This window comes from Takifugu flavidus, unplaced genomic scaffold (genome assembly GCF_003711565.1).
Source record: "Takifugu flavidus isolate HTHZ2018 unplaced genomic scaffold, ASM371156v2 ctg377, whole genome shotgun sequence".
Lineage (NCBI taxonomy): Eukaryota > Metazoa > Chordata > Actinopteri > Tetraodontiformes > Tetraodontidae > Takifugu > Takifugu flavidus.
This window is the reverse complement of record NW_026621998.1, coordinates 1-19,805: the sequence shown is the minus strand read 5'-3', so window position 1 is coordinate 19,805 and position 19,805 is coordinate 1. Positions and strand designations below refer to the sequence as shown.

Here is a 19,805-nt window from a genome sequence, read left to right as displayed (position 1 = left end):
TAAAGTGAACAAGAACAGTTCGGTCCGCGTTCACAGAGAGGCGGAGAGACCTCGAGAGAGTCCAAAACAAGTCCGGAGGAAAACTCTCAAAAATAGTCAAGCCACAGAAGTCAGGGTTTGGTGATGAGGACGAAAACACTCCGCCGCTGGCAGACGGGAGTTCTGTCCTTAAATCTAACGGGAGATTGAAGAGAGACCGCAGGTGCGTGTGTCTGCGGGGCCAGCTGTGGCTGATGAGCGGCTCCTCCACGCCCCCTGCAGGTAGACACCAGCAACAACGGTCCCAGAAACTGGGAACCCAACAAACCAGTTTAATCAAAGTATTCCTTTCAGACTAAGCAGGAAGACTGAAGACCGACAAGGTGAGTGGAACGAAGAGCATTATTGAAAAGAATTGACAGTTGTGTTTGGAGATAAAATCAAGATTTGATTCAACTAGACTTCATATTTAGTTTTAGCACAAAACATCGTTATACATTATAAATGAATCGGTCTTATTTAACTTTCTTATAGTCTGGCTTTAGTTATAGTTGAATAGTCTTTCTAAGTGAAGTTTAGTTTATTTTTCTGCTCTTTGCTACTGATCCTAAAGGAACTTTAAACCCTCCCAGAATGCTTTAATGGTAGTAATATATACGCCATAAAGCTGTTGATTAGGTTTTAAAAGTGAAAGTATTCTCTTCAGACGAAGCAGGAAGAACGACATTTTGTGACAGGTGAAAAGCTCATAAGTTATTAGAACTGTTCAACAGTCCAGGTTACAGCTGGATATTTTGGTATTATTTAAGACAATAAACTTTAAAAATAATTAAATAAATCCACACAGGATCACAGGACACCAACAGGATTTTGGGTTCATGTTGCACGTTTTCTCACAGTGGTTTATTGTTCTATGTTGTGGAACCACTGTGAAAGAAATGCAGGAGTGGGTGTCATTTCTTTATCTATTTTAAATAGAGCAGTGATCTTTGAGGACTTGGATCATAGAAATAATTGAAGAGGGGAACAAATGAGGGAAGTTAAAAAGTCCTGACTAGCATGTTTATGTAGCACCAGATAATTTAGTGGCTGAGCTGAAGACAGTCCTTTCACCATGTTGGCCTGTGGAAAACCAGTGTTGTGGGCCCGATGGACCAGCGTCCCCGTCGTTGCTGGACCACCGTTGGCCACCAGTTGGGTTTTGGGATCAAAGTGGGGGCGTTTCCTGTATCCGGTTCTCCTCACGGATCCATGACTACAACATGTTGCTGCAAGTGCAGAGACGTTTGCTCTGGAAAGAACTTTAGAGCACATTCAGTGCTGCAGGATGAGGGGCTGGAAAAGGTGCCAGTTCTTTTCTCACTGCAGGGAACAGTTAAAAAAAGCAGCTTAAACTCTGAAAACATGAAAATGATACAGAGACATCATTGATTTATTGATTCAGTTGTTATCCAGAATGGATTAGAAATGTTCCTGTTTGATAAAAATGCAGTGAATTGGGATTATTGAACTACAACCTCTCCAGATTATTTACCTTCATCACAGTCTCATCACTATTTCTGATGTTTCCTCAGGATGGACGAGGACAGAGCAGAGTCCACAGTGCCCAGCTGTGTGTCCCTGAAGAGTGACCAGTCCAAAGGTGTACCAATAACCTTCAGAAGTTCAGAGGAAATGTAAGAAAACTAAAGCGTGATGATGTGTTTGTGTGGCAGCTGTTAGTCACATTAACAGCAGCAGGTTGTGAGTTTATTATTGGAGATGTTTAACACTTAAACCTCAGACAGTCATAGAGTTACAGACTTAATGTGAATATTGTTGATTAGAAACAAGAATCAGGTTTAAACTGAAAGATGAATTCAGACATAAATGCTGGAACAATATTGAGTCTTGATCAGGTTCTTTCATCCTATAAATCAAAGGACTAATAGAGATGTGTTTCATAGTGAGAGGGGGGAGCACATCCTATCAAACTGGGACCAGTCAGCTCCACCAGGAGAGTCCTCTTGTTCACAATCTGGAAGCAGATCTGGAGATGCTGAAATGAAGCCCAAACAAAGTAAAACTGTTCAATATGAGATTTAATTTGTGATGTCATGAATTTGTAGTTGTGTTGATGATTTATTATAGATGGAAATCATTGGTTTACTTATGTTCAGGAGGTGATCTGCAGGAGGTGATAGAAGGTCATAAGATGAGTCTGAAGAGAAGATGTGAACATGTGACTGAAGGAACTAATGAAGCAGGAAGTGGAACCCTGCTGAACAAGATCTACACTGAGCTCTACATCACTGAGGGACAAAGTGAGGAGGTGGACACACAACATGAGGTGAGACAGCTTGAGAGAACCTCCAAGAAGAACATCCAGGACACTCCAATCAAGTGCCAGGACATCTTCAAAGTCTTATCTGAGCAACAGAGACACATCAGAGTGGTTCTGACCAACGGTGTCGCCGGCGTTGGAAAAACCTTCTCAGTGCAGAAGTTCAGTCTGGACTGGGCAGAAGGTTTGGAGAACCAGGACATCAGTCTGGTGCTTCCGCTCTCATGGAGGGAGCTGAACTTGATCAGAGATGAGCAGCACAGTCTTCTCTCACTGCTTCATGTTTTCCATCCAACATTACAGAAGAATAGAGCAGAAGATCTGACTGTCTGGAAACTTCTGTTCATCTTTGATGGCCTGGATGAAAGCAGATTTTCACTGCGTTTCAACAAGCATCAGGTCATCTCTGATGTCACACAAGTATCGTCAGTTGAGGTGCTCCTGGTGAACCTCATCCAGGGGAACCTGCTTCCCTCAGCTCTCATCTGGATCACCTCCAGACCTGCAGCAGCCCATCAGATTCCTCCCTCATGTGTTGACAGGATCACAGAAGTACGAGGCTTCACTGACTCCCAAAAGGAGGAGTACTTCAGGAGGAGGTTCAGTGATGAAGATCTGTCCCAGAGAATCATCTCACACATCAAGGCCTCCAGGAGCCTCCACATCATGTGTCTGATCCCAGTTTTCTGCTGGATCACTGCTATAGTTCTGGAGGACATGATGACCAGAGACCAGAGAGGAGAGCTGCCCCAAACCCTGACTGACCTCTACTCACACTTCCTGATGGTTCAGATAAAGAGGAAGAAGCAGAAGTATGGAGGAAAGCAGAGACCAGAGGAACTGACTAAGGCTGATAAAGAACTCCTTCTGAAGTTGGGTCGGCTGGCGTTTGAACATCTGGAGAAAGGAAACATCATGTTCTACTCAGAAGACCTGAAGCGATGTGGACTGGACGTCTCCGAGGTGTCGGTGTACTCAGGAGTTTGTACAGAGATCTTCAAGAGAGAGAGTGTGATCTTCCAGAAATCAGTCTACTGCTTTGTTCATCTGAGCATTCAGGAGTTTCTGGCTGCCGTCTACATGTTCCACCGTTACACCAGGAAAGACACAGCGGTTATAAATCAGTTCCTAAAATATTCGAAACCAAACCACTTTTCCGGTTTGCTGGGTTGTTTACAAATAAACATCCAGCCACATCTCTTGATGACTTCCTCAGGAGAGCACTAATGAAATCTCTTGAAAGTGAAAATGGCCACCTGGACTTGTTTGTTCGCTTCCTTCATGGTCTCTCTCTGGAGTCCAATCAGAGGATCTTGGGTGGACTGTTGGATCAGAGGACAGCCACCCAGAAACCATCCAGAAGGTCCTCAACAACCTGAAGGAGCTGAACAGTGATGAAATCTCCCCAGACAGAAGCATCAACATCTTCCACTGTCTGATGGAGATGAAGGATCAGTCAGTCCATCAGGAGATCCAAGAGTTCCTGAAGTCAGAGAAGAAATCAGAGAGGAGACTGTCAGAGATCCACTGTTCAGCTCTGGCCTACCTGCTGCAGATGTCAGAGGAGGTTCTGGATGAGCTGAACCTGCAGCAGTACAACACCTCAGATGAGGGACGACGTCGCCTGATTCCAGCTGTGAGGAACTGCAGGAAGTTCCAGTAAGTAAAGATTTTTGGGGCCAGACATCGGCGTTTAAATCAAGCGAGTGGATCATGTCAGGTAGCAATACCCCCTCCAGTGGTCATTCCTTCAATTCTTTATCTCCATTGCAGCGTCCATAAATTAAAAAAAACAACAATTCATCCAGAAATGTTCAACACTGGCTGGATATAAGTTCAAAGGTCAATCCAGACAAACCAACATAAGGCAGGAATAATAGGAGCCACAAGTTAACTGACTATCATGAAATTACTGTCATGTCATTAAATAACTTTTGTTTGTTTGTATACATCGTATTCAAACGACAGAAAAACACATTTTAACTAATGACACGTGACTATTTTGCTTCATTTGTTCAACGTAAAAACAGCCGGCCTCGTTGGTTTAAATGGGTGTTTTAGGTCTTTGTGGCGGTTCCGTTTGGAGCCTTTATGTGACCCACAAAGTTGTTTGAGCCTTTCCACACCCGTTAGGTGGCAACTTCATCACTAGCAACAAAAGGTGCAGTGAAAATGATTTGAAGGGAAACAGGCAGATATAACAGAAGCTGAGGGCAATCGATGCAACCAGAGACTCTGATGTCATCGATCGGATCGCTGAATTAAGACTTGACGCACGATCCTACAAATTGGATGAAATGCAAAATATCCAAAGAGCCGATAGACAGATAAAAAGATGCACGTTTCTTTAAACCATTTGCTATAATCATTTTAAATATTGAGTAATTATGAGCTGTTCTAAAATAAGACAAATGTAAGAATAATTCAGTTGCATTTCAGATCTGATGGTCGTTCAAACTGTTGCTCTACGGTGTTGAATTTAGCTTTTCCAGGAAATGAGCTACATTTGTGTTGAGGTAGATTCTCAGATAAGTTGATTAGAAATCCCAAAGTTTGACTCACTATTTTTGTTTCATACACAACAGACTGGCTGGTAGTTTTCTTTCAACGAGTCATTGGGAAGTTGTGGCCTCAGCAATGACGTCAAACCCTTCTCATCTACGGGAGCTGAACTTAAGCTGGAACAAAAACCTGACAGATGCCGACGTGAAGTTACTGTCTTCTGCAATGATGCATCCAACTGCAGACTGGAGACGCTCAGGTCAGTCAGAGATGATCCAGTACTTTCCCAGGTGTAACTAGTTAGACAATAAATGTTTCCATGTTTGATCTTTGTTATAAACGTAGTGTTACAGTTCTCAGAAAAAAGACCACACAGGACAGATTTGCAGTATTAAATTGGTTGTGGAAATCTGTCCCATGTGAGGATGGTCATCAATGACTAGAAAGGAAGTATCAGTTGTAGATTTGTCTTGTTTTATTTTAGGCTGGCCACAAAACCGCCTAAACATTCAGACCAATCAAAAATGGTTCTTCCTGTCTTTTAAAGATCAGAAGGAAAACTAGAAAACCCAAAAAGAAAGCTGCTGCAGTGTGCCATGCCCCTTCTCTCCTGAGAAAAGCCATCCCAAAAAAGAGAAAAGCCCAAGTGTGAAGTGAGCCCCCTGTTAAACCTTGGTACCGAAAGCCTGCAGTCATTCTCATCTTAGGTGGCTTCATTCCAGCCAGAAGCCCAAACCTGCCTCCCTCTTAAAGGGGCAGCAGGTCAGTCCAACCACAGAAACCTTCATGAAGATCTGAAGCTTTCAGCATCCACAATTGTTGCACCTCACTTCCATTGGAGTCCAAATCAGAAGTCAACAAGTTGATTCTACACCGATTCTACACAATGCAACCATTTTAAAAAGGTTTCCATCCATAAGTTTTCACACATTTTTAGATAAATCTGTTTGTTCATCGCCTCCTTCTTTTGTAATGGTCATGAAAGAAAATGACCTTATTTGAGTTTTTCTCCTCACAAATATGACTTTCTATGAACGATGCAATAAATGCAGCTTGCAATCTAAGACAATATGGAAGTATGTGTCTATAATAGTAGTGGAAGTAGCTCATAAAATAATACATTTGCTCTTCTCATCGAATCTCTCTATGTTATTAAAGAAAAACCTGCTCTTAGTCAACAACATCTAAGACATCAACCAAAAATCCTAATTTTCTACAATCTAATCTAAAACAGTAGAGAAGAGTCTTTCTGCAGAGACACTGGTGGCAGGAATGCAGAAGTATCACCTGCTCAACTTGGAAGGTGGAGCAGAAACCACCAGCTGAGAAGGTCCTGAGCAAGAGGAAGTGGTGGAGAACCATGAAACTTGCTCAGCTCCAGCTCAGCTCCAGAGACGGGCTGAGCTGGAGCTGTGGCACCAGGTATCGCCCAGAAGAGCCTCCAACAAACAAGCTCTTCTCTTGGGAGGAGAGGGCTTTGAATCTCAGCTCAGTGTGCTTGTCTCTAGTAGGTGGCAGCTGCACCTTTTCCTGAGCTCCTTGTTGATGCCCTGAGGGGAATTGATGCTCCTGCAATGTTTTCTGGCAGCATTGAGCTTGCAGTGGGGCAATCAAACACACTGTGGGGTGGCTCTCTTTCCTTCTCTCACCTGGAGAACAAGTGACACCAGCTGCCAATCATTGTTGGAGAAATGTGCAGTCAGGGGAACGATGCGTCCAGACTATAGCCCCCCTTCCAGCATCCAGCAGTGTCTAAAACCTTTGATTTGGTTTCACCAGAGAGTGTAGGGATTGCAGGGTCGCTGCAGCATCGCCCACAAGCTATCAGGAGTGGGTCGCTTTGTCCCAGCTCCTGACAAGAGTTGAGTGCTATTGAGAAATGTGGTCTCACAAACTTGGAAGGTATTTTGACCCCCACACACTTTACATACGCTGTAGATCTTGTCCAACCGCCCTGAAAGAACCCAAAATAGGAACATACGGCAGATAAGCCGGTGCAGGACCAGAGGTTTGTTGCTTGTAAGCTGTGTTTTGCTCTGGTACATGTTGATTTTTATTTGTCTTCTCTCAAAATAATTGTTATTTTAGTCTATGGGACTGCAGTTTATCCAAGACCAGCTGTGATTCTGTGGCCTCAGCTCTGAAGTACAACCTCTCCCATCTGAGGGTTCTGGACCTGAGCTACAACACGTTGCAGGATTCAGGAGTGAAGCGGCTCTGTTCTGGACTGGAGAGTCCAAACTGTAAACTGGAGAGGCTCAGGTCAGTCTTCATTTTTCTACCTATATGCCAGCTGCTAAGATGGTGAAGTGAGGCTGTTCTCAACACTGCTGTGATGCACCACATTAAAAAGATTCCTTGTAATATCATGAATTCAGGTCTGACCCAACTAAGAACTAACGTAGGTTTAGTACTGATGCAGATAACATGCAGACCTACACCGTATAACCTCATCCTGCATTTTTCAGATTAGAATACTGCAGTTTATCAGAGATCAGCTGTGGCTCTCTGGCCTCGGCGCTGAGGTCCAATCCCTCCCATCTGAGGGTTCTGGACCTGAGTGAGAACAAGCTGCAGGATCCAGGAGTGAAGCTGCTCTGTGGTTTTCTCCACTTTCCAAACTGCCGACTGGAAACTCTGAGGTAAACACCATTCTCAAAAATGTCCATTATTCCATCCGAGGGTCCTCACACTTTCTGAGTGTGTGTGTTGTGCCCAGTTCCTTCAGGAGGGAGGGCCACACGGGGACCACTTATTCATGATAAATTGATTTAAGGACAATGAAAAAGCCGACAGATGGTCACCAAAATTAGACAAAACTAGGTGAGGGTGCCTGGTAGACACCAGCCAACGAGGAGGGAGATGGTGAGGGAGACAGGAAGTCATCTAAGACAGGTTGTGCCTTTAAAGATGAGCCACAGGTGAGATGGATCTCCATGATGAGATGGGAGGGAAAGAGGTGGGAGAACCTGGGAAGAGTGAGGGCCAGAACAATATATATTCTCCTTTGGAACAGTGCAAACCTGAGAGGTTGGAATTGTGGTCATTACATATTACTATCATTTTTTAACCTGTAACTAAATTAAATATTTACAGATCATGCCTTTGATTAACCTTTCAGATTAATACTGGTTTCACTTATAACCTTATAAAAGTTTCCCTTCTTTATTTAGATTAAGGAGCTGCAGTTTATCAGAGATCAGCTGTGGCTCTCTGGCCTCGGCGCTGAGGTCCAATCCCTCCCATCTCAGAGAACTGGACCTGAGTGGGAACCAGCTGCAGGGTTCAAGAGTGAAGCTGCTGTCTGCTCTCGTAGAGAATCCAGACTATGGGCTGGAGACATTGAGACAGTAGCTGGTTGAAGCCAGTCAACTCCCGCTCATCTGCTGCATCACTCACTGACCACTGGTGAAGAACATCTGTGGAAACATCTGCCGTCTACTCCCTCCATAGATGAAAAATTCAGTTTTTAAAAAGCGCTGGTGGACTTTCAGGAGATCAGTCGATGGTCGACAAAGCAGAAGCAGCTTCGCCTTGAAGTTAAATTAGTTCCTGGTATCACACAATGCATCTTTCTAAAGTTCTAAATGGCTCCTCGGCCACTCTCATGAGCATGAAAACATTCTCTTGTCTCTTCAAATGTCTGTATTATACGTTACTATTTTACATCATGCCTTCAGAATTGTTAGATCCATTATGTTAAAGTTATCTCTTATTTGCTTTTGCCTTGTTATATTCCTTATTCTTGTTATATTGTCTCTCATTACTTAATGTTTCTTATTATTTGCTAATGCTTAATGTTCATGATGCTTGATATGTCAACTCGAACTTCTCTGGTCGAGGGCGACAGAAATGCGGCGGCTGTTGGAGAAGTGGCCTTGACTGGAGACAGAGCTGCAGAGCATGACACAGGAGATGTTCTCTTAATCTGTCTGATATTGAAGAATGTGCTGTGCGTGTGCTAAGCTAATCAAAACAGTGAAGCCCTACGTATAATCTCACCATTATGATTTACAGTCTCTTGCTCTGTTGGAGACCTGCTATCTTGTGTTTTCCCCCTCCCTTAGACACATTTGACTTCTGTAACTAGGGACCTCCTAATCTCAATAAAACAAGGATGGTGGGAGGTGTGCGTCAGAACGTGTTGGAGATCTGTAACTGAGCACATCTCTCCGTTCTCCTTGCAAGTAAATTCCAAACTGTTGTCTTTGCCTCATTTGTTTTTCTCGTGTTTCAGGTTGTTTGAACCTAACATTTTGGTCCTTCGAGCCGGATTCCAACACACCTGAAGGGTCCGGTGGGTGAGGCTGAACCTCAGGAAAGATCGTGGCCACGGCAGGCCGCCTCAAAGCGACCTATGATACCCTTTCCGGGACTGGGCTTCAGCTCACTGATTGGACCCTGATGGTTGACGGAATTCCAGGAGGAAAAGGCAACAGTGGTGAGCATGTCTTGAATTCAAAAGTGTGTGTGTGTGATGATTGTCGGGGACTTAATGTAAAAATTGCGATAGACACTAAGGCAGTGTTTTGGGAGAGAGGAACCCGAAAGTCCTCTGTAAGACGCAATGAGAAACAAACCCTGTGAATACTAGTCAATGGCAGGTAAATATGAGTACTAAGGGAAGTACCAAGGCAGGGCGAGGGAGTCCTGGCCACGTGAAAAAGAAATTAAGTCACGACAAATCATCCAGAGTGATTGTGAGTGTGAAAGGATTGTTAAATACCACTAGGTATTTTCAATCATACCAAAACAGTGGGACTGTAAGTGATGAGGCCCTTGTGGATGCAGAGGCAAGACTCTCCACTCCAAAGAGTTGAAGTGAGAAGTACCACAACGGTTTGATTAATTATCACCCCACTGAGATCAACATCCCAGTTTTAGGTCACCCTATGTGCAAGACTGGACCAAATTCTTAATAAAAAACAACAACAACAAAAAAACGGTAAATTAGGATAAGGCTAACTCATAAAATAAAAAAAATAATAAAAAAATCGTAATAAAAAGCAGATTGAAAAGTAGAGCTAAGAGTAAAAATCGAAATCCTCAAAAAGAAAAAAAAAAAAAAAAAATGGGGACAAGTAAAAGTAAACAAAGGCCCAGAGATGAATTGCGGTGTAAGGATTGGAAATTCATCGACGGACAAAATCCAAAGAAACTCGCGTATTTAGACAAGTGGATAACTGATTATGGGTTCAAAGGACAGCTAAATTCGCAACAAATAACAGCCCTACAAGATGAAATAAAAGAGCGAACTAAAAATAATCCGAAAAAGATGAAAAAATGCGGTTATGAGGATACTGAGTTTTGGTTACAGTTAGCGTTAAGGAGAGAGAAGGGACAAAGTAAGTCGAAAATGGAGGCAAAGGAGGGAAAGGACGAGGTTGAGAACAAACAGTTAATGTTTCACAGGAAAGAGGATGATGAGACAGGCGCAGTGAGCAGACGCGCGCACAGACAGACAGAGCAGGAAACAGAGAAGTCGGCAGAGAAAGGGGAAGCGGAAGTAGAACAGAGAGCAGCAGGGGTGGGAGGCTTGGACCCTGACCTTCGTGAATCGTGTGCATTGCCACCAACATATACACCACAGACATTAGACCCTCCACCCACTGATACACTTAGAATTACACGCTCAGCTCACCCCCATGGGTATGTGTGGTCAAAAGCATTAGGACAAGCACTGACTCCAGCAGTCCCAAAATTGAATAATCTAAGTGAAACGAGCACTCCTCCAATGGAAGATATGTACCCCATGATTGAAGTAGCTAATCCAAATGCTGAAACGAACCAACCTGTAATGCTAGTCTATAGAACTTGGACAATGGAGGATGTTAAAAAAGCCATAGAAGGTGTGCCTTCCCATAAGGAAGACATAGAACTCTTTATAGAAGGTATGGAAAATGTGAGAAGAGCCTATCACCTTAATGGTGCAGAGGTTCAACAGATCTGGATGACAGCTCTGGGTTCTAACTGGACTCATGTAAGAGGAGACTGGAATCCAAAACAAAATAATGAGGTGCTGAAACATGATGATGGTGAATTGACAAACAGAGTCAATGCTCTTGTATTAAGAACTCGAAATCGTTTCGCTAAGAGAGCAAATTATGTGGAAATTAACCGTGTTAAACAAAGAGAGGATGAGCTTTTCAAAGAGTATCAAGCCAGAATGACTAAAGTTTTCAGAGCAAACAGCGGACTGCATGATGACAACAACGGTGACATGATCCATTATGAACGACGAAGATATTTTCTAGAAGATGAAATCATGGCTGATGTCCTTTTGACACAGGAAGAGGAAGATTGGCTTGAAGAAATACCCACAAAATTGTGGTCAGTAGGACCCTCTGATGTAGGATTAATTAAAGGAGTATTACCAGTACAAATTAGACCTAAAAGCGAGTACAGGCCTCGTGTGAGGCAATATCCATTAAAAACGGATGCTCGTGAGGGCATCAAACCTGTAATACATGATCTAATCACAGCAGGAGTTCTCGTTAAATGTGATGATTCACCATGTAATACTCCCATTTTTCCAGTAAAGAAACAAACCCCATCTGCAGGATGGCGCCTGGTTCAGGACTTACAGGCCGTAAATGATGCAGTAATACAGAGAGCTCCCTGCGTTCCAGATCCATATACGCTCCTGAATTCTTTAGATCCAAAAGCTAAAGTTTTTACTGTAGTTGATATCAGCAATGCCTTTTTTTCTGTACCTGTTGATAAAGACAGTCAGTTTTGGTTTGCATTCACATATGAAGGCAAACGTTACACTTACACCAGATTACCCCAAGGTTATTGTGAAAGCCCAACTATTTATTCTCAGATGATGACAGCAAGTATGGCTAATTTCACCCTCCCAGTGGGAGTCAAGTATTGATTTATGTAGATGATGTTTTATTAGTATCTGAAACCTTAGAAGCATGTAAAATAGACACCATAGCACTTCTTAAACATTTAGCAGAAGAAGGCCATAAAGTAAGCAAAAGTAAACTACAGCTGTGCAAAACTGAAGTAAAGTACTTGGGTCACAACCTGAGTGCAGGAGGAAGAACTATCATAGAAGGCCATAAAACAGCTATTTTGCAAGCTCCAAAACCACAAACTAAAAAGCAAATGATGTCCTTTTTAGGACTAACTAATTATTGCCGCAACTGGGTGCCAAATTATGCTGAAATTACAGCACTGTTGCAAAAAATGATGTATGAAGAAGATTTAAAAATGACTTCTTCACTAAAATGGACTGAAAACGCAGCAAAGGCCTTCCGTGACATGAAGAAGCTTTAGTGTCGAGCACAGCTTTAGCCTTGCCAGATTACAGCAAACCTTTGGTTCAGATGGTTGATTGCAAAGGACATTTTATGACCTCGGTCTTAGCTCAACAATGTGGGACTAAAATGAAACCAATAGCATATTTCTCGTCTAAACTTGACCCTGTAGCATGTGCTCTTCCACACTGTGTGAAAGCTGTAATCGCAACATCTATGGCTGTGGAAACGAGTGCTTCTATAGTGTTGTTTATACTTAGCCATTAATTAAGTAGGTTATAACTTAGCCATAATTAAGTTAAGAAAATAGGAAATTGTGTTGTGTGTGAATGGAGGACTAAGCCATTGAAAGAGTTGATAGGAGAACTCTGCTAGTCCTGTGTTTTATTATTTTGCCATAAGAAAACGAAGTACTGGTGATCAGGGGACAAAGGACGGGTTTCATCCCTTAAAACTAACACCGCTGTGCAGATAGTGCACAGTAGAAGGCCGTGTTGGTGTCCTCCCTTTGACTGTGTGTGTGCCAGAGAACTTTTCTGTGAGACCACATAGTACAAAATGCCGCTGTTCAAGAAAAAGGATGTCGAACTTGAGGGGGATGAAAAGTTTGTGGAAGGAGATGCAGAAGGTTCGAGGAAAAATAAGTCAGGAAAGGTGGAGAAGAAAGTTGAATCTTTCAGGCAAACTCTGCACTACAGATATTCTGGAGTTGCAGACAAACCTGGAAATTGAGAAAGTAAGTTGAGAGACATATAGATGGAACAAAGTAAGTTGAGAGATATAGCCATAGGAAAGACATAGGAAAGACATAGGAAAGGCACAAAACAGATGACGGAGAACCACGTGACTGCCAAGAATTAGCTGAACAAACTGCAAAAAGTAGAAGTGATTTAGGGTTTCTCTTGGGTTTCTCCTCCAGGAGCCATCTGATGAAGCCAAACGGGTGAGTTCCACTCCTCAGGACAAGTCTGCGGCCATGAGGGAGGACCTCGTACGGCAGAACGCTTTGGCCGTCATCCGGCAATGAGGGGGGGATCCCTCAGATAAGATGGAGGTGCAGGGAGACTATGTCCTGCAGTTTGGTAAATATAAAGGGAAGTCATTCAGATGGCTTTTGCAGAATGACGTAGGATACACCGTGTATCTGATCAAGAACGTGCAGAGCGAGGAGGCAGCAGGTCTCTGTATGGCTGACAGCCACAGTAAGGACAGCCTCCAGTCATTTGTGAGTTATGCCCTCAGTTTCCAAGAAATCCAGGCTCTCCTCACTTATGAGGCCGGAAGAGGGGATGGAGTGACTGCCTCATCTGAAGACGACCAGCTGGTTGGATTTGGTGCCCGAGCCAAGAGCAGGTGGAAGGAGATCTGGGACAGCAGAGGTGATGGCTATGCTGACTTTGTCATAGTCAGGCGCTGCGTTCCAGACACACGAATGTCCAGGTTGCAGCAGAACCTGCTGAAGAGGCAGCAGCCCACCACATCTTCCACACCTGCTGAGCATCCCATGAAGGCCCCAGCTGAGCCCCTGGGTATGCTAATTCCTTCATGTGACAAGTTCAACTTTGGGAAAAGGTTTTTTTCTTTTCTACTAATAACCTGTAGCCGGTATTTTTGTCTTTAACACAGCCATGGAGGAGGACGTGGAGATGGAAAGGGAGATGCTGAGCATCCATAACTCTGATCTGCAAGTCCAGAGCTGCAAATACACCGTTACCACATTTATTTCATGTCAGACAAACAAAGTCCATGCCGTATCTGATTTCTGTTGTTTTTCTTTTCATCTGTGTGCAGATGCTATGCCAGTAGCAGCAGCCGCCCTGCCGAGAGTGCCACCAGGAGCAAAGACAGGTTTCTGAAAAATAGGTTTCAGAGCTGGAGTTCCGTTCCTTTCCATGAAGAATTCCTCTCCAAATCTGAAACTTATCTTATTATTTTTGTGTTCTTGATGTTCGGCCGAGTTCCTTTAATATTACTCTTCATATGTTGGTGTGATAATAACCGTCGTGAGGACTATGAATTGATCCGTGCAATGATGAACTGATATTGACTATGAGGAGGAGGGTAAGTGTTTGTTTTTGTTCTCTTTGCATGCTTCGTTGAAAAACAGTTTCCTTTTCTTTTATTTAGGGCTGATGAACAACCTGATGTCTCTGTAATGTCCAGCTGACTGTTCTTTCCATGTTGTCATCAGGTGAAGTGACTGTAATTTCTTAATAGCAAGTCTGCACTTGTTTTCAGGACCTGACTCTTGCACGGCACAGACCTCTGACGGCAGAGTGCCTCCTTTGACGGACTCTACCCAAGACCAAAAGAGTGGTATGTTAAACCATGTACATTTCCCCCATTCCGTGGGGTGTTGAACAATAATAAAGTGTCCCGGGGTAATTCAAATTGACACGATTCTTTGTCACTGACATGGAAAAAATCTGAGGTGTGAGCTCTGGAATGAAACCAAGTGTCCGAGGCGCGTGTTTGTTTCCTTGTATCGTGTGTTTATATCATGTGAGGGCGGGGGCACTGAAATTGTCTATTCAGTAATGATAACTTTATGTTGTTCAACTGTCTTCTTTACTTTATCCTAGTTCCCATAGCTCCTGTTCCCATGCCTGTCCCTGACCACGACATGAGCAAGTGGATCTGCTCACAACATCAAAAGCTGTGGATGAGGACGGAGCTTCAACAACTTGGGTTGTGGCCTGGGTCCCGACCAGTGCATAACCCTGGGAACGCAATTTCTCTTTGGCGTCTTCCTCCTCAGCCGGAGCTACTGGACATGGTGGCTGAGCTCCCGTCCCCCAACTTTTTTCAGCTCCATCCATTTTTCATTTGGAAGCCAGAGAGCCACATCATGGTCAGGTTGAGGAACAATGACATCCTGCCGTGCCTCCATAGCTGTCCTCGTCCTCAGGTGGTCTCTGCAGGCGTGGGCAGACCTCCAGTGATCGTCAGCGTCCGTGGCCAGTATTTGATCTTTTCCTCGCGACTCTGCTGCAAGGCCTGTCGCAGGAACTGGTCCTGACAACCCTCCATGGGTGGAGAAGCTGCCCGTGCGCTTTACTAACCTTTTGCCTGCATTCCTGACTCACAAGAAGGCTGCGTGCAAGTCGGTAATGGATGAACTGCGGCGTTCTGGCAAGTCACTGACCGATATGGTGAACCAGGTGAATGAGCTCATGCACCTCAAGTATGAACGAGCTCACTTGGCATATCTGCACGGCGTACAGAACGTCAGGGAGGCCGAGGCTGGGGCGTACGGACAGAGAACCATCGGCCAGTACGTGAGGATGGAAGATCGGCCACGTGCTTTCGGGCCATACGAGGACCAAGAAGGTTGGGGTGGGGTGTCTGTGTCCGGATTCTACCTGACTGACTGCCTGCTGGATGAGTTCAAGCGTCAACAGCCGTCTCTGACCAAGCTCCTCCAGGGCACGTTGGGGCAGGTTTTAAGGTGGGACCACACGAGGAAGATGGCGAGGAAGGTGACACTGGCATCTGGAGCCATGTCCAGTTTCGCAGTGATGAATGAGAACTGGCTCATTGTGTCCTGGGTGATGGTTCAGGCTGAGACAGAAAGGTCCCTGCATCCGATGTAGCAAGGAATGGCCCAGAGGTACAGCCACGCTGGGGTGGAAAAGGCCAGCTACCACTGGATGGACAGGTGAGATCAGCCATCTTCTTTGTTTGCCGTCATTCAAACTGAAAAATGCTCCATGCTAACCCTAACCCTATCCATGCTGAAGACGTGGCGCGTTCAGAGGGTTCAGCTAAACCACGTAGCGGGCGAAGGTGCCAAAGTCCCCGTCTGGATCCCTGTCCGTGGTACATCTCAGCAGGAGGGCTACCATTTCCAGCAGGCCAGTGGGTCACGGGTACGCAGGTCTCCCCTGAACTGTTCCGGGCCCAGGCCATGACCGTCGTTGTGCTGTGGAACTTTCAGCGACCGGTAGACATGAAGAAGCCCGGCGCCGTCCTCCCTGCTGTCTTTGACCCTGCCTCAATGTGGGAGTTGAACTCTGCTTCCATGGCAGTGACGGGACAAGACAAGTGCCCTGCGTTCACCTCTCTGACAGAGACACTGGAGAAAGGTTTGGGCTGGAGTCCAGAGAACCGGGCTGCCGTCCGCTCCCTCTGGACTGGGACAAACACAAAATGCAGAAGAGGGATCCGCCTTCGGCTCTTGTGCCCCCTCCCGCTCCAGACGATGCTCCTGGGGCAACACCTTCCTCCAGCGGGGCAACAGCGACTGCTGTGCCGTCACTTCCCCCTGCGCCACCTGTCAGCTTCCATCTCTCTGCTGCTGGACGTGTAAAGGAGATTCCAGCAGAGGATGACCAGGACCCTGAAAGATCAGTGGGCGGGTCAACGATAATCCTGTTTTTCAGATTATTGCTTTGTTTGTGTTCCAGACGTCTCTGGAGCTTTGCCCCTGCCTGCTGAAGTCCTCGCCGAGGAGCGCCCGCACTGGACCCATGAAGACTGGTGGTGGAGTGTTTGTCTTGGACCACACACGCTGGACTCTTCCCATGAAAGACGCTATTGATAGTTTGCTGCAGTATCATCATGGGGACAAGGACATCCTGAGGCTTGTGGATCGAGACTACGCAGACACGGTCCATCGGTCTGCGGCCGATCCGAACAGCTTGCTCCGCCCCACAACCAGGTTTCACATATCCCGCTATGTGAAGCATCTGGCAAAGCTGTTGAACACCAGTTCTTCTCTGAACACCAGCCCAGAGAAGCTCCTGGAGACTCAACAGCTGTGGTACTCCTTGACAGAGGGGAGCAAAACAACCAGCGTTCCTGTAGTCACCATGGAGACGGCTGTTGTCACTCCTCCCACAGCCGCCCTGCCCACGCCTCTGACGCAGGATTCCATTGAAAAAATTGTGCAGGGCATTCTAGAGATGCAGCAGCAGCAGCAGCGACCAGAGCAGAAGATGAGACAGACCAAACCCTGTCTGGCCTGTGGACAGCCCAAGTCTCCGTATGGGACGGGTGGATCTTCCATCCACTTTTTCTATCAGCAGGGTCCTGTTCGCTACTTCTACTGCTCAAGGAAGGTGCATCAGACTTATGCTGCTGAGGGACTCTCTGACCCCAGAATGCCCTTTGAACAATTTGCCGCGTCAGAGTTTTTCCAGAGGGAGCTGGAGGCCACCAAAAAACGGGGGGAGGACAAAGCTCAGAGACAGATCAGCTGTGTTTAGCTTCATGATGGCGTCTCAGATGATATTCTTCATTACCGCCACCCTTTCTCCACAGAAGACACCCAGGTTCCCAGCTGCCTCCGTGAACATGTGCTCCCACTCCCACCTTTTTGAAACCCCGGTTCTCAGTGTCCACCTTCCCTTTTGCCATTTTATGGGTATCTGAAAGTTAACTTTTGCTGTTATGCTAATGACTACTGAGAAATAATGAAATGAAGCCACCTCCCGCTCAGACTGTCACCGTTGCACTGTGGGAAATGTAGTATTGGCCTGTGTAAAACATCTGCGGCCTGCGGGCCGGTTCTAATAATAAATCAATATCATCCCGGGGGCCATAGAAAACCCTCGACCTTGACTCTGACATATGAGCTTTAAATGATTTCTTTTGACTCCCATTTATTTGGCTGTTTGGATATCATCTTTGCTAGTGTGTGTGTGCACGCTCTATGGAACTGGCATAAAGGATGTTAAAATTAGTCTAAATTAAATAAAAATCATCCATTCATCATTCCCAACAGGCGGTGTTTGATTAGAAACTCTTTCTGAACTCTGGTGCTCTGAAACATCTCCGCTTCCATTTTCAGCTGTTTTTATTCTCAATAACATCAAATCATCCATCCATCCAAATCGTGGTCCTGTTGGACCACCAAAGGACAAACACTTTCCATTTAGCACGGACAAAAAAACCCAAATCCTGTTTAGCAATGAAGCTGTGGGGAGAGTTTGAGGAGCGTTTCTGAGGAACACGCTGCCATATTGGGTCCAAGCTGCTGGGGTTTTTGTTGTTTCCAGGTGAATCGGTGGGCAGCGGCGTTACCGCCTGTCTCTGCCCCCCCCCCCCCCTCTCCCCGTGGTCGTGGTCACGCCGGGCATCTTTACTGGTCCCGTTTTAAACAGGTTCTGTTGGGAACAGGTGTTCTCCAGAACTGTATTTCAGGCTGCTGTGCTGAAGGGCTGTTTTCAGTAGCAATAGAGCCAGAGTGTGCCTGCTCCATATGAACCCCCCCAGGCCGTGCTTTCCTCGTGGCTGAGCCATAATCAGCTCTGGATGGACTGGTTCACGCTTGGACTGAGTCAAGATTTGATAGCTTGACTGATTCTTACAGTTTTTGATCAAACCCCCATCTGCTGATTCCAGGAGATCTTTAAAGGATCTCAGAGCTTCAGATCTATGAAGCCTGCTCAGCCCCCGGCAGCGCTGATGAAACCATTTCATTCCTTCAAAAAGCAGAACATGAAGCTCCAGAAAAGGTTTTTGGATCAAGTTTCCAACAGAACGAGGACAAGTGGGTAAAAGCGCCACTTTAAAGCCTCCAGGCCTCAGGAAACATCCACCTTTAGGATGCCTGACTTTAGAGGATCGTCGGTTCGCTCCGAGCACAAGAACAAACATGTTTAACCTCAGTCCAAGAACATCTGACCTGAAATGATCAAAAAGCTTCAGCGTAAAAAGATGGTGGAGAGAAAGCTGCTGGGAGGTTCTCAGAAGAGAAGTGGCATTAAAGCCAGCTGGAAGAGTCCAGCCTGCTTCCTGCTCCTCCAAACAGGCGTCTCCACACCAACACTGAGGAACACGGGCTTCTGTTCTTCCTTCTTCTCTTCTGACTATTGTGTGTTTGATGAATGCAGCATCCACTCACTGCCCCCCCCCCTCATTTACACTGCTCCTGGTTTCACAATGCTCCTCAGACAGATGCAACCAGAGACACTGATGCCGTCAGACAATAAACCTGAGTGTTGTTGTGTCCGGTTATTAACATGTTCCATGCTTTTCCTTCTGCAACAGTTCATCACACCTGCTCAGGGAAACCTCGGTGTAAAGGAGGTGAAGCCGTGCCTCAGTGACTCTACTTTGCTGTTTTAGAAACTAACAGTTATTAGATGAAATACAGTGTGCACGTACGCGCACACGTGTGTATAAACACTTAATACACGCGTGTGCGTGGATGTAGACCTTTTAGTACTTGGGTTCATAGACTTTTTAGTATTTTGCAGATTCGTGTCTGTATATAAACCAGATCCTCCTGTAATAAAGAACTAAAGGCTGACTGTTGTCACGTGACCTGTCTCCGTCTGTGTCCGATGATGGAACCTGCCTGGAACATCTGGTCCACAGAAAAAGCAAAACAGCTCATAGAACTGCTCCAGTTTAGACCCAAAAATGACAATAAATAATGAAAATGTGTGACGCAGAGAGAACAATGGACGAACTTTCTATTGGCCATTGACAGTTTCAGTCATTTTCATCAGAATTCACCAAAAATATTTAAACCAACAAACTACACACAGAATCGCAAAGTTTAGAGCTTAAAGGGAGCGACAGGTGAAGATTTAAAGCTCAACGCAGCTGAAGAAGTTCAAAAAGGAGAAATATCATGTGGTGCTTTACCGCCACCCGGTGGACACGCGTGGAACTGCAGACAATAGTTAAACGCTCTCCGACACATTCTGACCTCTGCTGCTCCTCCTGGACTCCAGGGCTGCAGAAATATATGCTTTTACAAGTCTTTCAAATCTGTCAAGCATCAT

At 45.3% G+C, this 19,805-nt stretch overlaps 1 protein-coding gene across 1 annotated transcript; it reads left to right on the top strand.

Moving 5' to 3' along the window:
• The first annotated feature begins 328 nt into the window (after window positions 1-328).
• Window positions 329-8,487, top strand: LOC130520422 (NLR family CARD domain-containing protein 3-like). Its single transcript, XM_057024144.1, is given in 10 exon segments — window positions 329-362; window positions 1,554-1,655; window positions 1,926-2,038; window positions 2,139-3,392; window positions 3,428-3,634; window positions 3,637-3,961; window positions 4,888-5,063; window positions 6,893-7,066; window positions 7,273-7,446; window positions 7,978-8,487. Coding segments are annotated over 7 exon segments (2,232 nt in total). The 5' UTR covers window positions 329-362; window position 1,554; the 3' UTR covers window positions 6,949-7,066; window positions 7,273-7,446; window positions 7,978-8,487.
• The last annotated feature ends 11,318 nt before the right edge of the window (window positions 8,488-19,805 follow it).